The 24,415-nt window shown below is 43.3% G+C and overlaps 2 protein-coding genes across 7 annotated transcripts; both read right to left on the minus strand.

Annotated features, from left to right (window-relative positions):
* Positions 1-439: 439 nt before the first annotated feature.
* On the minus strand, positions 440-11,566 carry CCNL2 (cyclin L2). 6 transcript variants are annotated; one of them, XM_038376744.2, is made up of 11 exons: positions 11,258-11,566; positions 9,638-9,712; positions 9,245-9,354; positions 8,763-8,883; positions 7,349-7,413; positions 4,424-4,523; positions 4,228-4,332; positions 3,894-4,035; positions 3,198-3,315; positions 3,013-3,105; positions 440-1,846 (listed from the first exon to the last, which is right to left on the minus strand). In XM_038376744.2, exons 1-11 carry the CDS (start codon positions 11,549-11,551, stop codon positions 1,495-1,497), a joined length of 1,575 nt encoding a protein of 524 aa, XP_038232672.1. In that variant the 5' UTR covers positions 11,552-11,566; the 3' UTR covers positions 440-1,494. The 6 variants fall into 6 exon arrangements, 4 of the variants coding, with proteins under 4 accessions (XP_038232672.1, XP_038232673.1, XP_038232678.1 ...); XM_038376745.2 differs by lacking the exon at positions 11,258-11,566 and having other exon boundaries at positions 9,245-9,419; positions 9,638-9,699; XM_038376750.1 differs by lacking the exons at positions 7,349-7,413; positions 8,763-8,883; positions 9,245-9,354; positions 9,638-9,712; positions 11,258-11,566 and adding an exon at positions 6,506-6,628.
* A 2,008-nt stretch (positions 11,567-13,574) lies between these two features.
* Positions 13,575-20,360, minus strand: MRPL20 (mitochondrial ribosomal protein L20). The gene is made up of 4 exons (XM_038377007.2): positions 20,190-20,360; positions 18,384-18,494; positions 17,975-18,052; positions 13,575-14,075 (listed from the first exon to the last, which is right to left on the minus strand). Exons 1-4 carry the CDS (start codon positions 20,274-20,276, stop codon positions 13,902-13,904), a joined length of 450 nt encoding a protein of 149 aa, XP_038232935.1. The 5' UTR covers positions 20,277-20,360; the 3' UTR covers positions 13,575-13,901.
* Positions 20,361-24,415: the final 4,055 nt, after the last annotated feature.

Raw genomic sequence — 24,415 nt, forward strand, 5'->3', positions numbered from 1 at the left:
AGACTGTTCTCAATGGTAGCAGATGACAGAACGAGGAGTAATGGTCTCAAGTTGCAATGGGGGAGGTTTAGATTGGATATTAGGAAAAACTTTTTCACTAAGAGGGTGGTGAAACACTGGAATGCGTTACCTAGGGAGGTGGTAGAATCTCCTTCCTTAGAGGTTTTTAAGGTCAGGCTTGACAAAGCCCTGGCTGGGATGATTTAACTGGGACTTGGTCCTGCTTTGAGCAGGGGGTTGGACTAGATGACCTTCTGGGGTCCCTTCCAACCCTGATATTCTATGATTCTATGAATGGCACACGCCAGTTTAAAAATAAAAACCTTATAACCTATTCATTTACTCCTATTTGAAGTCAGGTTATTTTTCCCCTTTTTGGATTAGCATGGCAGTACAACTTAGAAGTCTCTGAATTACAACAGACAGTAACATCATGGAGTTTAAATACAAAAATCAAATACTTTAATGAAATTAGGGAGCACAGGAACAGCTCAGATATACCACTAAAACGGATACTCCTGAGCTGTGTACTTGGGCTGTTTTTTTTGTTTTTTTTTGTTTTTTTTTTTAAACACTTTCTGTTTTTAAACAAGCAAGCAGACTGACAAACTACCAGTTCTTCAGAGTGTCAAAGATCCTGAGTATAGAGTTATTCAAAACACATAAAAATGTATATATATGAAACTTCTCTATGAGCTGGTGGCCTGCACACAGCATTGCACGGATAAAAATATACTACTTTCAATACACAGAGCTAAATACTTTCACATTTATCAGAATTCTCTACACAAATCTTAAATTGATAGAATTCAAGTTTTGACTTTTCAGTATATAGCTTTCACTTGTATTAAACAAATGCTTATTTACATGGTGGAGAAAGTATAAGGGCTAATAAGGCCATATTCCCATATTGTATTGTTAAACACTGCAAAATATATACACAATGTAACCTAATATAGGCATCAGTTCTAGAAATATCACCTTACATTTGTACAACATAATTGAGTCAGTATGAAACGACAGCTTTGTTAGCACCAAGCCACTAATGGTGTTCATGAAACATTTGAGCTTTCTTCTAGCTCCACCAGGAAGGGCTGGTTCAGCAGAATTCTCTAATTGCTGAGCAAGGAAATTGGTGCTCTCAATACTCCAAGTCCAGAAATATACTAACACCATTGCACTACAGTATGCAAATATACCCATTACCAAAGAGCAGGCATAGGAGCAGCCACTACAACAGAGAGGCTCTTCAGTGTTTCTAAGAGACATTCCAGCAGCAGAACAACTAAGCCATCTACCAGATCAAGTCTTCCACATCATCATGTCTGTTCAGTGTCTTTGTATTTGTATTCATGCCAACAAGCACAGGGTTAGAAAAGATTACTGATGCTAAGTGGTTTAGACCCAGGCTAACCCTATGCTACAAGGGCAAAATGGGGGAAAATCGGGCTCCACTCTGAATCCCAAAGGACATAGGAGAACCCTTTGTAGCGCTCATCTCCTATGCCTGCTGTGGCCAGGGTGGTCTCGGTCATAACGATGACCCGTACGCTCATAGGAGTGGGAACGCTCATGTCTCTCTCTGTAGTAGTGACTTTTTTTCTTGTACTTCCCAGAATGATCAGAACGCTCTCGTGAGTGGCTTCGGGAACGGGATGAGCTCCTGCTGCGGGACTTCCTTGGCTTGTGTGTCGAATATTTGTAGTCCTTTGACTTTTTGTAACTCCTCATTTTAGAGCCTTTGTAACTAGCACTATGGTTGAACTGTCTTGGGGGAGAATCACTGCGACTCCTGGAGCGGCTGTGGGATTTGGAACCACTCGATGTCGAGTAGCTTTCACTTTTTCTAAGACAGGGAAGCAGGAGGAGAAGAGAACAAACAGTGAGTGCTTTAACAATCAATGCCCGATTACTTTACAACATTAAAAGACAGATTATAGTAATCTTAGGTGCTACTTGGAACACAAGGAAAAAAGGTTTCAGAAGAAAATGATTTGACACTGTCCTTTAAAATGCCACCCTTACTTGTCAACTACAATTGAGGTTGAAAGCTGCCCTCAAAACAGATCTTGCAAGCAAAAGCCGCTTCTCTAAATACAGAGCTACTAATTTGATTAGTTGAACCAGCAAATCTTAAGACATATTTCAACAGATTTTAGCTTTTGTCTGTGTCACCTGCCTTCAAACACAATACTTCCCCAGCTCATACCCCATAACAAATTAAAACACAGTGTAAGTAATTTCCTGTAGAACTAAAATAATAGGTAACATTTGTAATCATTATATCTGTTATTGGATGGGTAAAAAACCAAGATCCTTGTGAAAGATACTGTTCAGTATTTCAAACACATTTTATTAACAATCCAAAACCTTCTGCTGTAATTATGAAGCTGATTTCTTTCTGTAAGAATTTTAGAAGATGTATGGATTTGGGAGGTTCTATGATTACCTCTCATGGATAGCTATATACTTGTAAATTGAGCCCATTTACCATAGATTTTTCTTCTCTCTAATTTCCTAGACTGAGCATCACCACCAGCAAGAGGCTTTGCAGGCCAAATTTGGACCTCAGTTCTGCTAGTGCAACCCCAGTGTTTGGTACAGGTGGCACAAGGCATAATGGAGGGAGAATCCATTTCCCTATCCCCCAAGCTTTGTTGCCTCTATGGCGAGGATAGTAAGAAGCAGTATAAACTTATTGTCATTTAAGTCAGCAGAAAGGACTATGGGCACAAGGAGCAGATTTGCTGAGTAAGATGGCGCCATTCACATGCAGTTATTCCTCGAACCCTAAACTTCACTTTAACTTACACTGGCCACCACGTTGCAACTCCATACACTAGTCTCATTTCCAGAGCTCAAACAGGGTTTAAAGTTTTATACAAATCGCTGTAGTTGTTGCTTCAACAGAGTCCACTGACTACCAAAGCACCATTCTCTGGGATGGTAGTTTGCCATTAGCATAGCAGGTTACGAATGGGACTCAGAACTTCCACCCATTTCAGTACATACCTGCGCTTAGGAGACGCTGATCTAGATGGTGATCTTGAATAACTCTGCTCTCGACTTCTGCTTCCACTCCTGCTCTCCCTTCCTTTCTGAATGCTATGAATGACAGAATCCAAGTAAGATTTAGATTTAAGTGCTAGGAGGGAAAAAAAAAAAAAAGGTAGTATCTATATAATGTGGAATCTTACCCATTCACTGGGCTGTTGGAATTCATTCTTTTTGTTCCGTCCATTTTTCGTTTGGCATTCTTCATTGCCTGCACAGCAAGTGGGGAAGGTTTATTTCCTTTACCTTCTTTTGGAGACTCTAAAAGAAAAATGTAAAAGTTTACACTTCATCCCCTCCACATGCGTATCAAAAAGATGTCAATCTTTAGCAGGCAACCCAACTGTAAGGAGTGGCAAGCAGTGGTTGAATGGGTCACCTGCCCTGACTAACGAGGGCAAGAATTGACTAAATTACCACATCCCTCTAGATGCCCTTTGCAGTACATACAGATAAAGGGTGAAACTTGGACACCTTTAGGTAAGTCACGAGTTATTCAAATCTAAAGTAAATTTCTGAGGCTGTAAACTTAGTACATAAATAGTTGTGTCATGTCCCAACGCTGCCTTTCTTCTAGCACACATGAGGCTAAGAAAAAGAATGGGAAAAATTTCATGAGTAGTTTGACTACTCCTTTCTACAGAGTGATTACACTGCAAAACAGCAGCATTTGCATCATCATTTGGAATACAGAGAGCTTAACAAGGAATACCTGCAATCTAAAATAGCCTGACTGAGACAGGATTCTTACTCAAGTTATTAAGTCACTGTAATATCCCCAAAATATGGGAGAAAAGCAATGCAGTCCAAATATGGAAACTAGGTACATTGATACCAACCATTTTTAGGAACAGGGGAAAACCCTGACGTGTTATCCAAATTGGGAGTCCTGTCAGGTAGCAGACCTTTAGCTAGTGCTTTTGCCTCTTCAATGGCTAGTTTTTTCTTTTCTACTTTGCTTTCCAGATAAGACAAATCAACCTGCAAACGCACATAAAAAAAAATTAGTTCTCTGTACTGTTTCAATTGACCATCCATGCTTAGAAGAGATATGACTCACAGGGGTCTGGATCCTGCTCCCAGAGAAGTGGGAGCTTTGCAACTGGCTTCAATGGGAGCAAGATGTTTTGCCCTATTTATTCTGAATACACACTGTATAAAACAATAGCGAACCTTTTTCCGAGTATATAGCTGCAGGATTTTTATACAAATCCCTTGAATTTCCTCCTCTGTTGCTCCAAACAGTAGAAACCAGTGAGGACGGTTAGGAAGTGGGATCTACAATTGAGAAGTCATATAATCAATTTTCTACTTCTGCATGAAAACCTTAATATAAACTGAAACGACAAAATATAAATAGATTTTTCACCTCCAATGTTCTAGCTGCAAGGTAGATACAGGCACAGGCAATATTTTCTGGCTGGAATCTTACAAAGACATCTGTTCGTAGACTGTCATTCATGTAATTCCTGAAAGACACAATAAGGGGACAATTGCAACCCCCTGCACAATGCCTCTCTGTTCTATTCTCTTCCATTCTACAGTAACTACTTCTCTATGCATTCTATTACTAAGCTCAAATGCTAGACTCCTGTAAATCTGAAGAGAAATTAGAAAAAATTTCTTCAAGAGGATGGATATGTGGTTGGGAATAAGTTTCTGACTGGCTGTCAGACAAATCAGTTATGAAAGAGAACCAATTTTAACTTTACTTTTCCCTCTAGATCTACTGGCCTGCTCTCATGCAAAAACAAATGTTTTTGTAGAGAAAACATAATCTGTAAAGAACTCAGTAACAAAAAATCTAGGCTCAATCCCGGAGTGCAGAGAAGCATGCAAACTCAAAGCTAGTGTTCAAAGTTGCCGATCCTGCTGGAGTTCTCTGGTGAAATGCAATCCACTTCAGCATGTACCCATTTCCACTGGAAAGTTTTTGGAACCTGTCCATTTTCCATTAGTGAGACAGCATCCAAGACAGAATCCATTTGTGATGCAAAAGCTAGTCGTGGAAGAAATCCAGATATTTGGGATCATCAATGCAGAGGGACGGTTCAGTATTCAAACAGGTCTCCTCTTCTCTGGCATATGACAGTATCGTTTCCAAATGTCCCATTTCAACAAGGTTTCTTAAAATGAATATTCACAGAATGAGACAACTGTAAAATATTGCACATATTCCACAACAGTCAGTACACATGTTAAAGATTTTGATTTTAAATCCTCAAGGAAGTTTGTATTTTCAAAGTACTTGCATCTGAATTTATCAACAAATAAAATGCTTAAAGGTATAATTTTTAAAGAAATATTTCTTTCAAGCAGCATGTCAGGTGGGCAAGAGAGAAAACACCACCCAAAACAAAGACCACCATATAGTTATACAAGCTTTCTAGGAAGAGAGTTCGAAATTGATCGTGCGGGTAATGCAGTACACAAGGATTCATTAACTCAAGGAGGCCCAAACCAGAGCCCACAGCCCATTTAAAACCAGTTTATAGAAAGAGGAGATGCTCATGAATCACATTTCCATCTATGTGTTTTATTCTTTACTATATATTTCAGTTCTAATACATGGGGAGCGACTGACCACTGGGAAAAAAGTGGCAAGTTAAAGGCTTAGTCTTGACCGTCCTTCACCTTGCCCATCAGGAAAGCTTAAACTAAGTCATGCTGTTCTATCACCTGTTTTTGCTATGGAGAAGACATTTTGAAGGAGATCAGAGAAAGCCTTTGTGAAATGAAGTGCAGCGAGAGTAGTAGTATTCATACCTTGTGAAGGATGAATGGGCTTCCTTTTCCAAACTGCTAAACAAAAACTAACTGGCTAACAGGCCTTTGGGCTCGGAGTTTGGGGGGCATGTAGAATTAAACATTTGTCACATTTCTTCAGCTTTAAGTTGTTCTGTAAAACCACTGCACTTCAAACATCAGTTATACTGGATACCCATGATCTTCCAGGTACTGGAAGCAATGAATGGTTAGGGTATTGCTCTAATAGTTATTTCTCTGCATCCCAAACAAAAAAGGGAAATTGGTGCCTGATAGTCTTACTTCACATGTGAATTCTGAATGCAATGGTATTGTGTAATCTGGAAGTAGGGAAAACGTCCAGCGTCATTGCTGTACTTCATTCCAAACTGCAGACCCTCTACTCAAGTATCTTCAGTGTTGGATTAAATAACATCCACAGATACGATAAAAACCTGAAGTCTACCAGTTAGTTAATTTACGCATAAGACTTAAATCCCACCTTAAATAGTTTTTTTTTCTTTCAGGCATTTTAAAAACGTACAGCATCTTTAACATAGTTAAAACATATTAAAATTAACAGTTTTCAAAATTTAAACAATCAAGTTCTAATATATACAATAGAGTCAACGGCACAACAACAAAAAACAAAAGTATAAGCACAAGAAGCAGTTGGCCAGTTACTATACTATCGTATTTATACCACCTGTCTAGAGTCAGCCTTCTCTTTGTAGAGCCTGCTTTGGTTTGACTGAAGACGGCAGTTATCCCTGCACCATAGCGCTTGGGCAGCAGAGAAGTCTTAGTCACTTACCCTCAGAGGCTACCCTTTGATTAAAAGAGTACAGAAAAGAAAAGTCAAAACAGGTTCTCCACCAAACAGATCACAGTACCAGAGAGTTCAGTCAGCAGAAATATGACCTTTAGATTCATTATTCCAATTTTTAAATTATGTCATTGTTTCATGAGTTACATGTTTGTTACAATCAAGACCTGGAATTTTAACTTCGATACCCATCCCCAAATGAGTCTTCACTACAGTGAAGCAACACAAGACAGGCAGAAGACGTTTCATGACAAATGCAAAAACACTGAGTTATCCAGTCTTAGTAGCTGACATCTTGGATTATCCATGTGGATAAAAAGGATTTATGTCGAGGGTTCCTGATAGCCTTGTTGCAACCAGCAGCTCAAGTGTTGGGAAAGTCTGTCTCCCAGCATCAGCGACGGACAAGAACTGCACATATGATTTACCCAAAGAAACAACCACTTAACATTTTCACTTTAGAGGGAAGGGCAAAGGGTAGGAGAAAAGGGAAGAAAGAGCAAAGGTTGAGGGGTTTAAAAGCTATCTTACCATTTAAGACAGTGCCTGAAACTTAGAGGCCGATCAACATTTGGGTAGTAGGTTGGGGCACTCCAGGAAACACTGGAACTGTCTATTCCATGAACATAGTTGTGGGCTACACCAATGTTGCCCAGAGTGCCTCAAATGACATATTTCTGCCACTGCCCTGCTGGTCTCATATAACAAGCAAGATCAACTTACCATGAAGTCTGGACCAGGTGTTGGTTACGTTCACATTCTAATACCTGAAGGTACATAACGATTATCTGGAAGATATGGGTTATTGAGTTATTACCAAGAATCTTTATAGCCAAATATTTAATTCAGAGAGGATGTCCACGTGGCATCCGATATTCTGTTCTAGATTTTAACACACTCAAATATCCACAGAAAGAGTGCTTGTAAGATGCCAAGTGTTTACCAGGGTAGTTTCTGCCTTCAATTACAAAGGGGGAAACAACAGGCTCCAAAAATTTATGTGCACAGCCAAATCTGACCTCTCTCATACTCCTCCTTCTGAGCTCAGTCATCCTATTCATCTAGAAGTCTTGCCTTCCACTCAGTTTTCAAAATAGGTATGCGTTTCCTATAGAACTCAACATTCCTCTTCTAGCTGCCACAGGGGAGGAAACACTGCCACTTTTTCCAGTTGGCACCAATCCACCACAAACATCTCTATTGGGAGGGACTAAACCTAGCCAACATTTCTTCCCTCTTTTGCTTCTGCAAAGTTTAAAAGGTTCACAGCAACATACAAAACAAAGTTTTTGTGAACCACAAAAAAAAAAAAAAAAAAAAAAAGACTGGATAAAAGAAAACGATTACAGGAAATTCACAGGAATTAGTGGGTGAAGGAGTATGCTCATTCCTGTGATCGGTAAATAAGGAGGATCAGAAAGAATGGCAGTGGGCAGAGAAAATCTGTACAGAGCAAGGTACCTACACATTTTTAATCAGAGGGCACTTGATCTCAAATTTAAAGAGCATTTACACAACAGCGAGCTGAAGAGGTCTGAAGTAGTAGCCCATTGCTACAAGACAGAGAGCAGATACCTGCAGTGCAAGGAAAAGGAGAGCCCTTACACTACTTTAACCTTCTATTAGGTTCAAACAGCAGTGCTGACTAGCTCATATGGGGAGCAGAGTCCAGCACACTTTGGAGGACACCATTCCTGGGACTGAGAATTTCACACATCCTATCAGTAATGACGAATATTATAATCAGAGCTAGATTCGACAAAAGGGATATTCGAGAGCCTTAGTCAAAGAGGAGTTATTCATAATGCTTCAGAATTTAACTCCAAAATTACCTGCTCATTCAACAGTAAGTTGTTTTCATGCTATGACAAAGTGAAGTATCCAAGTACAGTTAAGTCTAACCAGTCCTTAACATCTGCATCCACCTTCAGTCTTCACTGACCAATGAGATACAAGACCAACTATTAAGACTCTCTTGAATGAGAAACAAGATAGTAAGATCACTGTAAACTAGCTTCACTGGGTTTAGTATTGTGGAACAAGAAACTTTTATCCAGTTTAATAGTCTACCCAGAACAGGCAGAGTGTGAGAAACACTCACCCACTGTTTTATAGGTTAGCTGAACATCGTACAAACCTTATGAGGGTGCTTTACATGAACACAGAACCCCAGCTCCTTTAAAACTCTTCTCTCTGCCTTTATGATTTGGTTCTTCAAATTAACATAATCTTGATCCAGTAGTAGAGGTACAGGTTTTCTGTAAGACATTATTTCAGATTCCATCAAGTAAGAGTGAACTGCCAATATTAAAAGACAACCAACAATCTTACTTGACACATATGCAGGTTACTATATTTTGATGCAAACTAGTTAGTATTTACAGCAGTACAAGCATTTTTCTACTTAAGAAAATAACCAGATTAATGTTTTGGTTTTCATTTCCCAATCAAGGTTTTACCCCATGTTCCTTGAGTCATGATGCATCTGAACTCCCTCATAGGCAAAAACAACAACTATGGCTAGCTAGGGTACTAAATTCAGGCTCTCATGTTCAGTAATCCCCACATTTAAACAACTGGCCGTGAAGAAAGTGAACATTTTTCAGATTCTAAACTTACTTTTTCTCTCTTAGATGCCGAAGGCGATGGAATACGTTAATTACATCTCTTATGCGCCTCGGTGCTTCTTCAATTTTGGATGCCAGATGAACACAGGCCATTGACACATGCTGAAATATAAGTATTGCAACATACTGATGTTTTGCTCAAATCTGGAACTGATCGCCTCCAAGAGCTTTAGGAGGGATAACAAGAGAAAGTGGTGGTAAAAACAAGAAATATTCAAAATTTTAAGTTAAGTATTTGTTATAATATAGATGTGTAAAACTGTGTTTAACTAAACATATCTATAGCTTGAAAGTTTCCTGTACACATAGTTCAACAGGGCATAATACATGCTCTCAAACATGAGAGAAATCAAATGTATAGCACATTTTTTAAAAGAATCCTTACCTCCATGGAATGCTTCACAAAAGATTTTGTATAAAAGAAACGCTGAAACAGCACCTGCCCTGTTGCCATTGCCACCTAGAAAGCAAGAAATGGTAATCCAATATTAACATTCTCATACAGGATTCTAGAGCAAGATGAATTACACTACAACAAATCTGAGTCCCATAAAACCCATTAGAAATGCCTGACTCGGTAACAATCAGCTTAAAAAAAAAGGCTACACCATTATAAAGGATTTTTTTTCAACACCTAGAACCAAAATGTGTGGTCTTAAAACAGATGAGATAGTAGAAAAGTACCAAAACAAAATATCTTATAGGGACACTCAAAAGTAATTATGAGGGTGGACACTGCAGTCCAAACAGCTCCCAGGGCTCAGCCATCTATGTAAACACTCCTACTTGTTTATTTTTGGTTCTATGTTCCTTGAGCAATATTAAAAGGCAACCACCAACTCAAAGTGGAGTCATTTTAACCATGAGTCAGCACTAAATGTCAAGTAAATCTGCCCCCAAGCTCCCCAGCCAGTCTTTGTGGTTTACAGTCATATATCCATATTTAAAGACTCCCTTGTTGCCGTATTAAACGCACTCAGATGCAAGAAAAGATGGCTAGAGAAATTAAAACAGCTAAAATAAGGATTACCCGGTAGCAGCATTAGGCAAAAAACAAAATTTTATTTTATTTTTTTTTTAAACAGAAGGTCTCATTAACCTTGTTTCAATATAGCCGCCTTTCTGAACCCCTCCAAGCATCATGGCAACATCTCACTCTGTCCCATTTTCTTTACTGGTAGCGTAAAGGAGGAACTGAAGCTCGCCAGGAAAGTCAACTGGCGACATGTCATACGAGAAAGGTTTCCCCCCCCCCCCCACCAAAGGCATCCAGTGAAGCGAGCTGTAGCTCAGGAAAGCTTATGCGCCAATAAACGTGTTAGTCTCTAAGGTGCCACAAGTCCTCCTGTTCTTTTTACGAGAAGGAGCGTAAGACACCTCATTTGAAAGGCATTGCGGAATCGTGCGCGTTACCAGCCGCAGCGAAGCCAAGGCCTGAGCGGCGGGGGGAGGATCCCCCCTGAGAAACGAGCGAGGCTCGGCCAAGCTACCAGGAAGGGCCCCGGAGGGCCGGGCCAACCGCGGAAGAGATGGTTACATCAGCCGCTTCCGGTCTCAGCGGAGCCGGCCGGGACGCTGCCCGTAAAGGACGCAACGGGGCCAGAGTCACACGCCTGGTTCCTTGGGAAACAAAAGGGCCGGGGGCGCCTCTGGATCCCGGTTCCACCCTCCCCATTGCAAACGCGGGTGCTGGGCCCGGGGGGGTGCCCGTCTGCCCCGCTTGCTGCCGGGGTCGGGTTTCACCTGGTTTCTGGGAGCGCGGGGGGGGGGGGGTCGCAGCGGCCCTTGGGCACCAGCAGACGGCGGGGGGCCCTGCCCCGACGGGCGGGGAGAACAAAGCGTCCCCCGTCGTCCCGTCCCCCCCGCGCGCGACGCTCCCAGGCAACAAAGGCCCGGCGCCCCCGGGCCCCTCCCGCCTGGGCCTGACTCCGCGGCCCCGTTCGCCCCTGAGACCGGAAGCTGCCCCCCCCCCGCCGCGGGCCTGGCCCCCCCCCGCCCCGCTCACCTGCGGGAGCCGCAGCAGGATGCCGGCCGCCTGGATGAGCTCGCAGCCGGTGACGCGCAGCTGGGTCTCGGTGTCGGGGTCCAGGCCGCTGCCCATGGAGGGGGTGAAGCGCAGCGCGTCGTCGGGCAGCAGGCAGTTCTCCAGCGTGATCAGCACCCCCGAGTACAGCCGGTCCCCGATCAGCACCGCGCCGGGGCCCGGGGCGCCGCTCCCCGCCGGGGCCGGCCCCGCCGCCGGCGGCCCGCCCGGGCCCCCCGCTACTACGGCCGCCGCGCTGCCCGTCCCCGCCGCCATCTTGGGCCGCCGCCTCACCTCCCTCTCGCCTTCCCCTTCTCCAGCGCCGGGCGGCGTCCCGCCCCTTCCCCCTACGCTCGCCTCCCATTGGCGGGGGGCAGCGAGGCGCCGCTCTCGGATTGGCCGGCCTGCCCCCGGCGTGACGCAGCGGTTGGGAATTCGAAACAGGGTGGAGCGGGCGGAACTTCCGGCGTGCACCGCGCGCCTCGCGCGCCCCCTCCCCCACCCAGACAAAGCCTGGGTCGCCACCCCCGGCTAGGCCCGAGCCAGCCCTTCCCCCCAGCACACGGCAGGGGAGCCCCCCCGACGGGGGGGGGATTTGAAAAACTAATTGAGACAGATGCTGGGGGGATCGAGAGGGCCTGTGAGAGAAATCTGGAGCCCCCCCTTCTTCATGTTCACTGGGGTTCCCCCTTCCACTTATGGACAATTGGGGGCCCCGATACACTTGCCCTCCCACCCCACATACTTATTTGCTTTCTGACAGAAGCCCTCAGGGGCACTCCACTCACATGTTCAAGCTTTTCTCTGCTATGCAGGAGGGCAAGAAGCCTTTTTTTTTTTAAGTTTGTTTCCTAAATAACCCCTTGACTCCAGCAGCTGGGGCTTTAAGTAAAACAAGTCTCCCAAGGCTTACCCCCAAAATCTTGAATTGACAACACTGACCAGCCTTCCCACAACTGTAGTTTTATCTTGCACGACTATGCTTCATAAGAGCTCAAGCAGGAATTCTCTTCTACAGCAGCAACACCAGCACCAGCACCTGCCTTGAACAGACTCCAGCACAGATTTCACTGGAGGATATATCCTAGTGTCAGCTTCCATTTGCTTCAGCTTTAGCTAGGTCATTTATAGTATGGTGGTGCTCCCCTGAAGACCATCGTCTTGGAGGGTTCAGGGTTTTACACAGCCAGAGGTCCCAATCGCACTACAGCTTTTAACTGCAAGGCCTGCTCTACACTAAAAAATTATATCAAGCTAGGTATATCACTCAGGGCTGTGAAAAAATTCACACCTTGAGCAATTTACTTTGGTCCACCTAACCTAAAGTGTAGATTACAGCAGGGTTGATGGAAGAATTCCTATATTCACCTAGTTACCACTTTTGAAGAGTGGAATAACTACACTCATGGGGAAAAAAAAGAAAAGGAGTACTTCTCGCACCTTAGAGACTAAGAAATTTATTTGAGCATAAGCTTTCATGAGCTACAGCTTATGCTCAAATAAATTTGTTAGTCTCTAAAGTGCCACAAGTACTCCTTTTCTTTTTTTGCGAATACGGACTAACAGCTGCTACTCTGAAAACTGATGGGGAAAAAACCCTTCCATCAATGTAGGAAAGTCTATGCTATTGTAGCTCAGTTGTAGCGTAGATATGAGCTTAATTTCTGGTTCCCTGACTCCGATACAAGTGTAGTATAGATTGAACCAGTGAGAGATTAGCAACTCTGTGGATTTAGGTTTTAGGCAACACATCACATGTAAGCTTTCCTTACTAGACTGGCCTGTTTAATTTTTAAACTAATTTGAAAGACAGACTCCTACACTTGAATATACTTTAGCTGTGCTGCACTCTTTTACATATTCTAGTTTAAAGAAAAGCTAGATACTCCACATTTTGTGGCATGAAGCTAGATGGCACAATACTTTAGAAGGTGTGGTTTATACTCCCAACAACATCAGAATTTATGGTGATTTCACTAGCTTTTTTTTTTATTATTAAAAAGATGCCTTCACATGCTTATCTCATGGACTGGCTACTTATTTTAGTAGAACTCTACTAGCTGCAGCACATGCCTTACTAAGCCTTTAAGATTTTCCTTTTTTCTGCTTTTTGGCAGGTACTTCCAAAGTCATCTTATGCGTCATATATTTAAGCCATATCTTTGCAATATAACCTCTTTAACACTGAGTACCACATTGATATTTTTCTACTTGCATCTATGTGGGATAGTTGTCAACGTTTCAGGAAGCACTTAAAAATGTATGTTATACTGTGACACCAGAAGTGACTATTCAGATATTTTCATAATATATAAAAAAAACCTTTATTAGATTGTTACAGAACAAAAATGTTTACACAACATTTTTACATAGAGTGACTTCTGCACAGTAGGGTTTATACCTGTTAAGCTTAGATTGCAATTTTAACCAAAACCACTAAGGAAAAAGAACCGTCCTCATGAGTTTACAAGCTAGTTGTCTAAGTCTTCCTTCTTTCTTGCTAGATGATTTTAGAGGATTTTGTTTCACAGATATGATCTTTTTTGTTCTCTGGGGTGCAAACTTACTTTGAAATACAAGTCTCTGCTTAGAATAGGAGCTACAATTGCAGATTATGCCTGTCACTTCAGTAATGGTGTACAATTCTTGAAAATATTCCTTCTGGTTCTTTTCCATCTCCAAGGGCATCAAGGAATCCTTCTTGTCTCCTCCTTTGGGCTAAGGCAGCTAGGGACTTGAATGTCTTTGGCTCATAAATAGCCAGATCAGCAAGCATTTTCCTGTTCAGCTCCACCTGGCACTAAATGCAAGAAGGATGGTCAATGAAGAGCACAGTAATTATCCTTTTACAAATGTTCATTGTTAAGTTCTTAAGTGCATTATTATATACATGTTTCATTAAAACGCTATCATTTATTGGATGTTTTAGGCAAACAAACATCTGATTTTACTACCTGGGAAAACCTCACAAGATATACAATTAATTTTTGTGAATATCCCAAGGGGAAAGCGTCATACAATTCAACAGCAGCAATATGATACAAAACAGATAACCATGGGTTTTCTAAAACCCCTTCTGATCAAATTCCAGAAACTACAGTGGGGAGTCTCTTCCTTTATGGAAGTCTACATAGTAAGTGCCTGATCTTGGATGCTCTAGTTTGCAAATTCCAGCAAACAATGTAAATATGTTCCAAAGGGATGGAAATTCTTATTGAAATAATGTTTTGCACTTTTATAGTGATTTCCATCCAAGGTTCTCAGTGCTCCTTTGTAATGTATTCTATCCATTTTAGAGGTGAGGAAATGGACACAGAAATTGATTTGGCCAGAGTCGCACAAGTTGTCCGTTTCAGAGTTTGCATCAGAACTTGGCTCTCAGTTCCTAGTCCTGTGCCTTAACCATCCGTACATAGTATTTCAGATTATGCAATAACATCCAGAAATATTCTCAGCCCATCCATTTATTTTCACCTTTAAATAAAAAGCCAAGTTTGAGTTTCAGGGCCCAATCCCATGAAGTGCTGCACACCAACAATTCCCATGGACTTCCACAGGAGTGGTGGAAGCTGAACTCAGGATCCAGCCCTTAAAAGGGTCTCAAAATGGAAGGACCTCAGGATTGGTCCCTTTATAGATTACATAGGGCAACGAGTGGATGATCTAAAATGTCAAAAGATTATAGAAAGCAGGTCTGCTTCTTTTGGAAAATGAAACTAAGGACCTCCCTGATGGACAATTCTAAGATCAAGGGACACTGACTTTCTCTGAAATACCTGTTCCTTTGTCTGAGTTTGATGGAACTTCTGTGCAGAGTACTTTATTCCATTAGTTACCAAGAGTTACAAGAGAAAACAATAGAAGCACTTTAACAGTTTGCAAAAAAGAAAAGAGGACATGTGGCACCTTAGAGACTAACAAATTTATTTGAGCATAAGCTTTCGTGAGCTACAGCTCACTTCATCGGATGCATTTGGTGGAAAATACAGTGGGGAGATATATATACACACACAGAGAACATGAAACAATGGGTTTTATCATACACACTATAAGGAGAAAAGGAGTACTTGTGGCACCTTAGAGACTAAGGTGCCACAAGTACTCCTTTTCTTTTTGCGAATACAGACTAACACGACTGCTACTCTGAAACTATAAGGAGTGATCACTTAAGATGAGCTATTACCAGCAGGAAGAACCTGGTAGCTGAACTTTGTGACTTTGTCCTCACCCATAACTATCTCACATTAGGGGACAATGTATACCTTCAAATCAGCGGCACTGTGATGGGTACCCGCATGGCCCCACAGTATGCCAACATTTTTATGGCTGACTTAGAACAACGCTTCCTCAGCTCTTGTCCCTTAATGCCCCTACTCTACTTGCGCTACATTGATGACATCTTCATCATCTGGACTCATGGAAAAGAAGCCCTTGAGGAATTCCACCATGATTTCAACAATTTCCATCCCATCATCAACCTCAGCCTGGACCAGTCCACACAAGAGATCCACTTCCTGGACACTACGGTGCTAATAAGCGATGGTCCCATAACCACCACCCTATATCAGAAACCTACTGACCGCTATTCCTACCTACATGCCTCTAGCTCTCATCCAGATCACACCACACGATCCATTGTCTACAGCCAAGCTCTATGATATAACTGCATTTGCTCCAACCCCTCAGACAGAGACAAACACCTACAAGATCTCTATCATGCATTCTTACAACTACAATACCCACCTGCTGAAGTGAAGAAACAGACTGACAGAGCCAGAAGAATACCCAGAAGTCACCTACTACAGGACAGGCCCAACAAAGAAAATAACAGAATGCCACTAGCCATCACCATCAGCCCCCAACTAAAACCTCTCCAACGCATCATCAAGGATCTACAACCTATCCTGAAGGACGCCCCATCACTCTCACAGATCTTGGGAGACAGGCCAGTCCTTGCTTACAGACAACCCCCCAACCTGAAGCAAATATTCACCAGCAACCACACACCACACAACAGAACCACTAACTCAGGAACCTATCCTTGCAACAAAGCCCATTGCCAATTCTGTCCACATATCTATTCAGGAGACACCATCATAGGGCCTAATCACATCAGCCACACTATCAGAGGCTCGTTCACCTGCGCATCTACCAATGTGATATATGCCATCATGTGCCAGCAATGCCCCTCTGCCATGCACATTGGCCAAACTGGACAGTCTCTACGTAAAAGAATGAATGGACACAAATCAGACGTCAAGAATTATAACATTCAAAAACCAGTTGGAGAACACTTCAATCGCTATGGTCACTCGATCACAGACCTAAGAGTGGCTATACTTCAACAAAAAAGCTTCAAAAACAGACTCCAACGAGAGACTGCTGAATTGGAATTGATTTGCAAACTGGATACAATTAACTTAGACTTGAATAGAGACTGGGAGTGGATGAGTTATTACATAAAGTAAAACTATTTCCCCATGTTATTTCTCCCCCCCACCCTCCCCCCACTGTTTCTCAGACGTTCTTGTTAACTACTGGAAATGGCCCACCTTAATTATCACCACAAAAGGTTTTCCTCCTTCCCCCCTTCCTTCCCGCTGGTAATAGCTCATCTTAAGTGATCACTCTCCTTACAGTGTGTATGATAAAACCCATTGTTTCATGTTCTCTGTGTGCGTATACAAATCTCCCCACTGTATTTTCCACCGAATGCATCTGATGAAGTGAGCTGTAGCTCACGAAAGCTTATGCTCAAATAATTTTTTTTAGTCTCTAAGGTGCCACAAGTACTCCTTTTTTTTTTTTTTTTTTTTGCAAATACAGACTAACACGGCTGCTACTCTGAAACCTGTTTAACAGTTTGATAACTTTAGAATAAATCTGATTTAATTAGTTGATCAAATAAGCTACTGGTTTAATTTTCCATCCAGCTGTTCTACTGACTTAATTTTGGGGGGGATGGGGGGAACTAACAGTGTTTAAAGCACACTGCCATCTTAAATTTTGCTCAGGTTAAAAGTTTGGAGAAACAAGCTAAACCTAAGACCAACACATTTTTCCAATTCTAATGTGAAGCTTTGAAACAAATCCCCCTGTATGTTTTAAAAGAGCACCGAAGTGCTAAGAATGTAGCAGCGAAACTGACTGCATTTATTTTTGTTGTCCATGTTGACTGAAATGCACCAGTTTAATTAGTGAAAAGTAATTCGGATTTTTAAACTCACTTTTAGTAATTCAAGTAATTCAAATTTTATTTGTTTTGTATTTTTTAAATATCTTGACATCTAAAAAGGCAGATATTACTCTAAGCACCTGATAGTAGCATAGGTAACAACATTTACAATAAACAATGTAAATTGACACTGTCCCTTTAAAGAATAAATGAAAACAAGTTCTTCTGATCACATAAATCTATAATGAAGAGGTAGGAATGTGTTATGAGTCTTATGTTGAGCTCTTATGCTGCCAAGATAAAAGAAGGTCATTTGTAGCAGAAATAGATACAAGGATAAAACATGACTACATTATTGCAGTAAGCAAGAAAAATCATACACAAGAAATTTCATATTTATCACTCATCAACAGAGCTGGGAGGTTTTCTGGGTGTTTTATGGAATGACTGATTGAAAGACCAATGAGAATTTTGGACAACATGTCACCATTTCAGTGCAATTCTTCTTCAAGCAACACACTTACCTTAAGCAGATTGCCTATGAAAGCTGGATATTTCAAACCATGTTCAAGAGAAGCTGCTTCAATCCTCGTAATCCAGAGCTTAAAAAACACAATGATTTAAATATAAAAATACAAATATTCTAGTTGATGCTTTCTTTTGGTAAAGAATTAGACATATGGATATGCTCAGATTCAATAAATACAATGTGTCCTGACCAACATTTCTTCAGTGCTAAAATTCTGATGCAACATGAGCTACTGCAAAGCCAACAGGGGCTATTGCACTTGCCTTGAACTTGGAAAACTACTCTTTCAACAGCAGTTTGTAAAGCATTTGGGGATATCCTGAGTAGGAAAATGGCTATATAAAAATGACTCTAGTCTCTTCCAGTTTCACTGTTTACATCTAACATTTTGGTTTGTTTTTTACCGCTCTCATGAATTTCTTCTTTTCTCTTCGGGCCTTTGTAGACTTCACAAAAGCTCTCCGAACGCTTCGTACAGCCAATCTATAGCAGCGGTTCTTCCTTCCACGAAAATGCTAAGGCAAAAACAAGATGTTCCAGTTCAGTTATTAACTTTATAAGGCTGTAAAGCCCTTCGGTAATATGAATATAGAAGATATCACTTTGCATTTCTGTAGAGCCTTTCATTAAGAGGATCTCAAAGCACTTTACAAACATTAGTTAAGCCTCAACCAATTATCTCATTTTACAAATGGGGAAATAGTAACTCAAAGATTAAGTAACCTGAGAAAGACTACAGTTTCTCGCTGGCTGGACAGAGCACAGAATCAGTTTTAGTTTTCAATCCCAGATTCTAACAGTGAGCCAAACTCATACTAACTTTCTAACTCTTAAAAAAACAGAAGGGGCTGCCTGTATGCAAAAAGCACGAATATCAGTTGGGAATCCCTATCCTTAGTAACGTCTCATAGCTTGAGCCACTTTGTGTACCACTGATGATCATATAAGATCTGTGGCAACCACCACAGTTGCACATATGGAAAATTAACACTGGGCAAGTGCACCATGCAATTAGTCTGCCCTCCAACAAGTGTCCCCACAGGGTACTCATGATGTATGACTAGACTGGGACCCAAAAGTGTAGGATATGCCCATTTAATTGTAGGCAATGTCCTCCTCAATGCTATAGCAGGTGATTATATCACCAAAGCTGCTGACAATATGCCCTTACAGAAAATTAATTTTTAACCCTATATGCAATAGCTTAAGAGAGACTGTCCACTTAAGTCATACTGTAAAGTAGTAGCTTTATCTGTTCTAAGAACACCTGATGATCTACAAATATACATTTACTTGTCACTGTTAATGCTCTTTACTTTTTGCATTTTAATCAGTTCAAATGAAGTCAATTCAGCCAGTTTCATTGTTTATAGTCAAGTGTCATTTTCAGATTGCTTCTGCTGCAGTGTTTGGGTTTCAAACACTGAGGGAACGTTTGGTTAAAGCTTTATCAAAATTTGTTTCTACAGTATTTATATTTCTGGAGACCAAATTCAAGCTCACACTGTCCCTTTAACCTTATATGTGCAAGCAAGGCTCAGGTAGCCATCTAATCCCATTTATACGGCAACTATGGACAGCCAATAAATCAGCTATTTTCCTTTAAGCCGTAACATCCTGCCTCTCTTTTGTATAAAAAAAAAATAATAAAGGGTGTGAACTTCTGGCTCTATTATGGAGAAGAGCATAGCCTCTGGGGGAGGCCAGGGTGAAAGCTTTATCTGTGCTCTCTGCCATTCCCTCCACCATGCCCTGGGCAACTCAGAGAGGAACGAGTGTCACCGTCAGGCCCAGAGGAAGGACAAGACTGTAAGTGGATGGGGTGTGGGAGGAAGCAACTAAGAAAAAGAAAGGGACAAACACCCTCCTTCTGCTCCTGGGGGGGACGCGGCACCCCCCCGCCCCCGGCTCCTTGGGGGGGACGCGGCTCCCCCCCGCCCCCGCTCCTTGGGGGGACGCGACCCTCCCACTCCTTCTGCTCCCTGGGAACAGACACCCCCACCCCCTTCGGTTTCGCGGCCGGGCTGGGAGCGGCGGGCTCTGGGGGCAAGGTGGGCGACAGGGCAGGAAAAAGCGCCGGGCTCCCAGCGGATGCGGAAACGGAGGCGAGGCGCGGCCAGGCCAGCGCCGAAGCTGCGAGCGGGGCGGGGGCGGAAAGAGGGCGAGGGCCGGGGCCGGGGCCGGGCCGGGCCGGGGCCGGGGCCACTCACTCGCGCGTGCTTGAGCACCGCCTGCACCCTCCAGCAGCGGTCGGTCAGGCGGCTCCGCAGCCAGCAGGGCGCGCTCAGGAAAACCATCGCCCCTGCGGCCGGCAGCGCCCTGCGCGCGAGCGAGCGGGGCCCGGGGCACGTGCGCAGGCCCGGGGAGCGCCGGGGGGGGGCGGGGCCGCGGCGCAGCTGCGGGGGGGTTAAGAGGCGGGGCGGGGCGGGGCGCTGCTGCGGGAGGGAGGCGGGGCCAGCCCCAGCTATGGTGTGGGGGGGGGTGTCTCAGCGGCTCAGGCTAGGGCTGGGTGGGGATTCCCATGCACTTAGTTTTGGGGGGCAGGAGCATCGCTGCTGGACCTGGGGGTGCTGCAGCACCCCTGTCTTGAAGTGGTTTCTATCATACATACAGGCTTTACAGGTTTCAGAGTAGCAGCCGTGTTCTTCGCAAAAAGAAAAGGAGGACTTGTGGCACCTTGGAGACTAACCAATTTATTTGAGCATAAGCTTTCGTGAGCTACAGCTCACTTCATCGGATGCATTTGGAGGCTTTACAGTTGGGTTCAATAGCTCGTGCCCCCCCCCCGTACAAATTGTTCCAGCCCCCCTGGGTAGGAGGTCACAGCTGCCCAGATATTTTTTGGAGGGGAAGAGCAACAGCTGCAGAGATTGGGGAGAAACGTAGGTCTGGGTACATGAGACTCCCCCCACCTCCCCCCCAGCAAAGCCAGTTATTTGCACTGTCTGAAAAGCTGGGCAGATGGCCTGCGGGCTACATAGAAGTAGCAACCAGTGGGGCTGGGAGGGCTGCCTGTTATGGGTACCCAGCCCATCTCACGCTGAGGCTTTCAGTGTTTAAACCTTTGCCAAACTTTAGCTGGTGGAACGGACGCTTTCCCTGCCAGGTGTCTCCTCAAGATGAATTAAAAAAAAAAAAAATTGAGCTGAAAGAGTTCAGCCGTTTGTGAGCAGGAGAAAAAAACTTTCCCACAAACTTTTCTTTTGGACGCTCCAGTGTCCTCGTGCTTTGGAGCCGGAACTTGAAATAAGGCCTTTGAGCCAATAATGAGCCATTTGCTGTTCCCCGAAAATCAGCTCTCCCAGCTGCAGTTGAAATCAATGGGAGCTGTGCTTTGAACACATAAAGTGCTGCATAATGCTAAGTATTCTGGAATATCAGGTCCCAGGTTTCTAAAATAGCCGGGCACCCAAAATTAGTAGATACTTTGGACCTTAATCTCTTTGTGCCTTAGTTCCCCATCTCTAAAATGAAGATAACAGTACGCCCTCATCTCACAGAGGTGTTGTGGAAAGAAATGTTTGTAAAGCACTCAGATGCTATGGTGATGCTATTGTATTAATTTAGAGGGACTAAATGGACCCAAAGAGTTGAAGGTGTTAACATGACCCAATCACTGTCCAATGTTAAACAGTCTTAAACAAGATTCAGGAGCACTGGTACACAGATATCTTTTGCACCTTTTCCCATCAACATTTATTTTTATAGGTTATTGTGACACTTTCTGAACTTTCATTCAGTTTTCACAGTTGAGCTCACAATTAGGGTACATTTTTATGCCCAGTTATCACAACAGTACCATAGAAAAGCCCACAAGGAAATTAATAATTCTGTCTTCAGAGCAGGGTTTGAAAGGTGTGCAGTAAAAGGCCTGGAGTCACCCATTGAAAAATGTGGAGAAAACAAAATATTAAATAGCTGGTTACTAAGTGAGCACCATCCATTCTGTGCCCTGAATGAGGCAGTGGTCTTGTAAAAAACAGTAAGTGATAGTGTAATTGAAGACCATAATGCATATGCACAAGAGGGCTGAATTAAGGTTACAGCGGCAGCCTTAATTCTGGCATTTCCTAATTTTTGCTTGTGCAACCTTAATATTCTTTTAACTTAATATTTTGTGTAATATATGTAGATATAGTTTAATATTATGTATATCTAACCTATATTGATATACAGTATACCATAGATATACATTGCAGATAAGATGTTTGTAATATTAAAATAAGGGCTACATCAAATGAGACTTTTGCCCTGGTGTCAGCCAAAATTTCTCCACCTGTCTGCACATACATACAGTTGTGTAGTGTGTTGTGTGCCATTTCTGCAGTCATTACCCCAAGGGTGGTTGCATTTCAGTGGTGAAGTTATTCCAATTCTGTCATTTGTTCGATTTCATAGGTAGTTGTGCCCCTAAGGGCTCTTTTATGCCAACTGGCATAGGGCACACTGTTATGTAACCATAAATCCCAGCAGATCTGACAAACTCATTACGCCCAACATGCTCTTGTCAGAATATTTAGCCAAACAGTTCTTATGAGGTATCATGAAAAATGGTGACATGCTGGTCATGAATATCATTGTGTGATGTGAGTATGGGTTGCGTATAAACAGCTATGTACGTGTGCTGGAAATGTGTTCTTAAAAGATGTTGTGGAGGCAGTTGATAAACAAAGGATCGTGGGTTATGTGTCTGCATGGATCAGGCTAACAGGCAGATGAGAAAACTACATGGCCTGGTTGCAAGAAAAGGACAATAAAAGTCCATGTACATCTAAGGTAAACAAAGTGATCAAGGCAAACGAGAAAGTGAATTGACCAGAGGAGGAAGAAGGGGCTTGGCGCCTGCAACCAGAGGAAACACAGGCGCCAACTTTTCAAAGTGCCGGGGGGGCTCGACCCCCGGCTCTGCCCCAGGCCCTGCCCCCACTCTACCTCCACCCTTCCCGCCCAGTTCCGCCCCCTCCTCTGCGCGCTCCGCATCCTCGCTCCTTCCCCTCCCCCCAGCTTCCTGCACACCACGAAACAGCTATTCATGGCAGGCAGGAGGCTCTGATCCATGGGACCTGCCGGCGGGTGGGAGGCACTGGAGGGGGGCTGCTGGTGAGTGCTCAGCACCCAACAATTTTCCCCAGTGGGTACTCCAGCCTCGGAGCACCCACGGAGTCAGCACCTATGAGCAGGGGAGAAGAACTTTGCCTAGGTTTATTTTTCAAAGAATACATTTCAAAGGTTTTCTGACTGAAAAAAGGAATCAAAGGGACTTCTCAGTTATCCATCACTTAAGGCACAAAAGGGGCCAGCACTCTTGGAATCTGTGAAAGATGGGTCCCCAGCCAGGTGGGTTGAGAATGCTGAGAACTGACTGTAGGTGAGAAATTGCCTGAGACCATTAAGTTTAAGGAAGCATGTTTGTTAAGGAACAAAAGCATGTTTTCTTTTGTTTTATTTGTAGCCACTTTCTGTTTCTATTATCTCTGTTCAGTATCACTTAAATCTCTACTCTTTATTAATAAACTAATTTTAGTTTTACCATAAAGTCATCTCAGTACTGTTATATTAAAGTGTGGCGTGCAGTCTCGGATGAGCCAACAGGCTGGGGTGTATTCTGTTTCTTTCAAGACAGTGAACTTGGTATTTCTGTGGGCATCTGGTGACAGGAGGTGAATACTGCAGAGGAACAGTCTTCCAGGGGGTTCGGGAACTGGGGTGGACTGAATGTTACCTGCAAGGCAAGGTGAAGACTGGCAGAGTCTCAAGGAGTTTGCTGGTGAGGCGGACAGACCGGTGTGGCTGGGAGCTAACACACAGTTTAAGCTCCAGCAAAACTCTCCCTTACTAAGGCAGATGAGTAACACAGTGGCTTATGATTCTGGGCACAGCGAGACAGTGTCACAGTGGTGAACAGGTACAAGCAAATGAATGAAAAATCTGTCTGGGAGGCACAAATTTTTCATAGCTGAAACCTTTCATGACCGTGCAGACTTCCTACCTGATCATTGGCCAGCAGGGGTTATCTCCAGTTTAGCGTCCCTCTCTCCCTGCAGAGGGGAAGATAAGGAGGGAGTATTGGATTCTGTAGATCAGGCGTGTTGCATAGAATGAAGGCAGGAATTCCTACTCCATGCTTGGGAAGCTACCTTGTCGCAACCCCCAGTCACCTACAGTGCTGACTGTAGTCGCCCAGACTGGGGGACATGCCTCTGTTTGGTTTCTGGCAATGTAAGACCAAGCTCACGTTGCTGAGATTACTACACTGGAAGAGCTTGTAGGAAGGACGTAGGTGACCCGACAGAATTTTGTTGTGATTGCTGCACCCTGCTAGTTTACACCTTCTAAAGGTGTTCACATGCCAACAATCTCTCCTCATCTGAACTGTTGGTCCATGCTTTGTCATGTCTATTCTAGGCCCTACAAACTGCTTTGTGCATGGGACTCA

Source organism: Dermochelys coriacea, chromosome 18 (genome assembly GCF_009764565.3).
Source record: "Dermochelys coriacea isolate rDerCor1 chromosome 18, rDerCor1.pri.v4, whole genome shotgun sequence".
Classification (NCBI taxonomy): Eukaryota; Metazoa; Chordata; order Testudines; family Dermochelyidae; genus Dermochelys; species Dermochelys coriacea.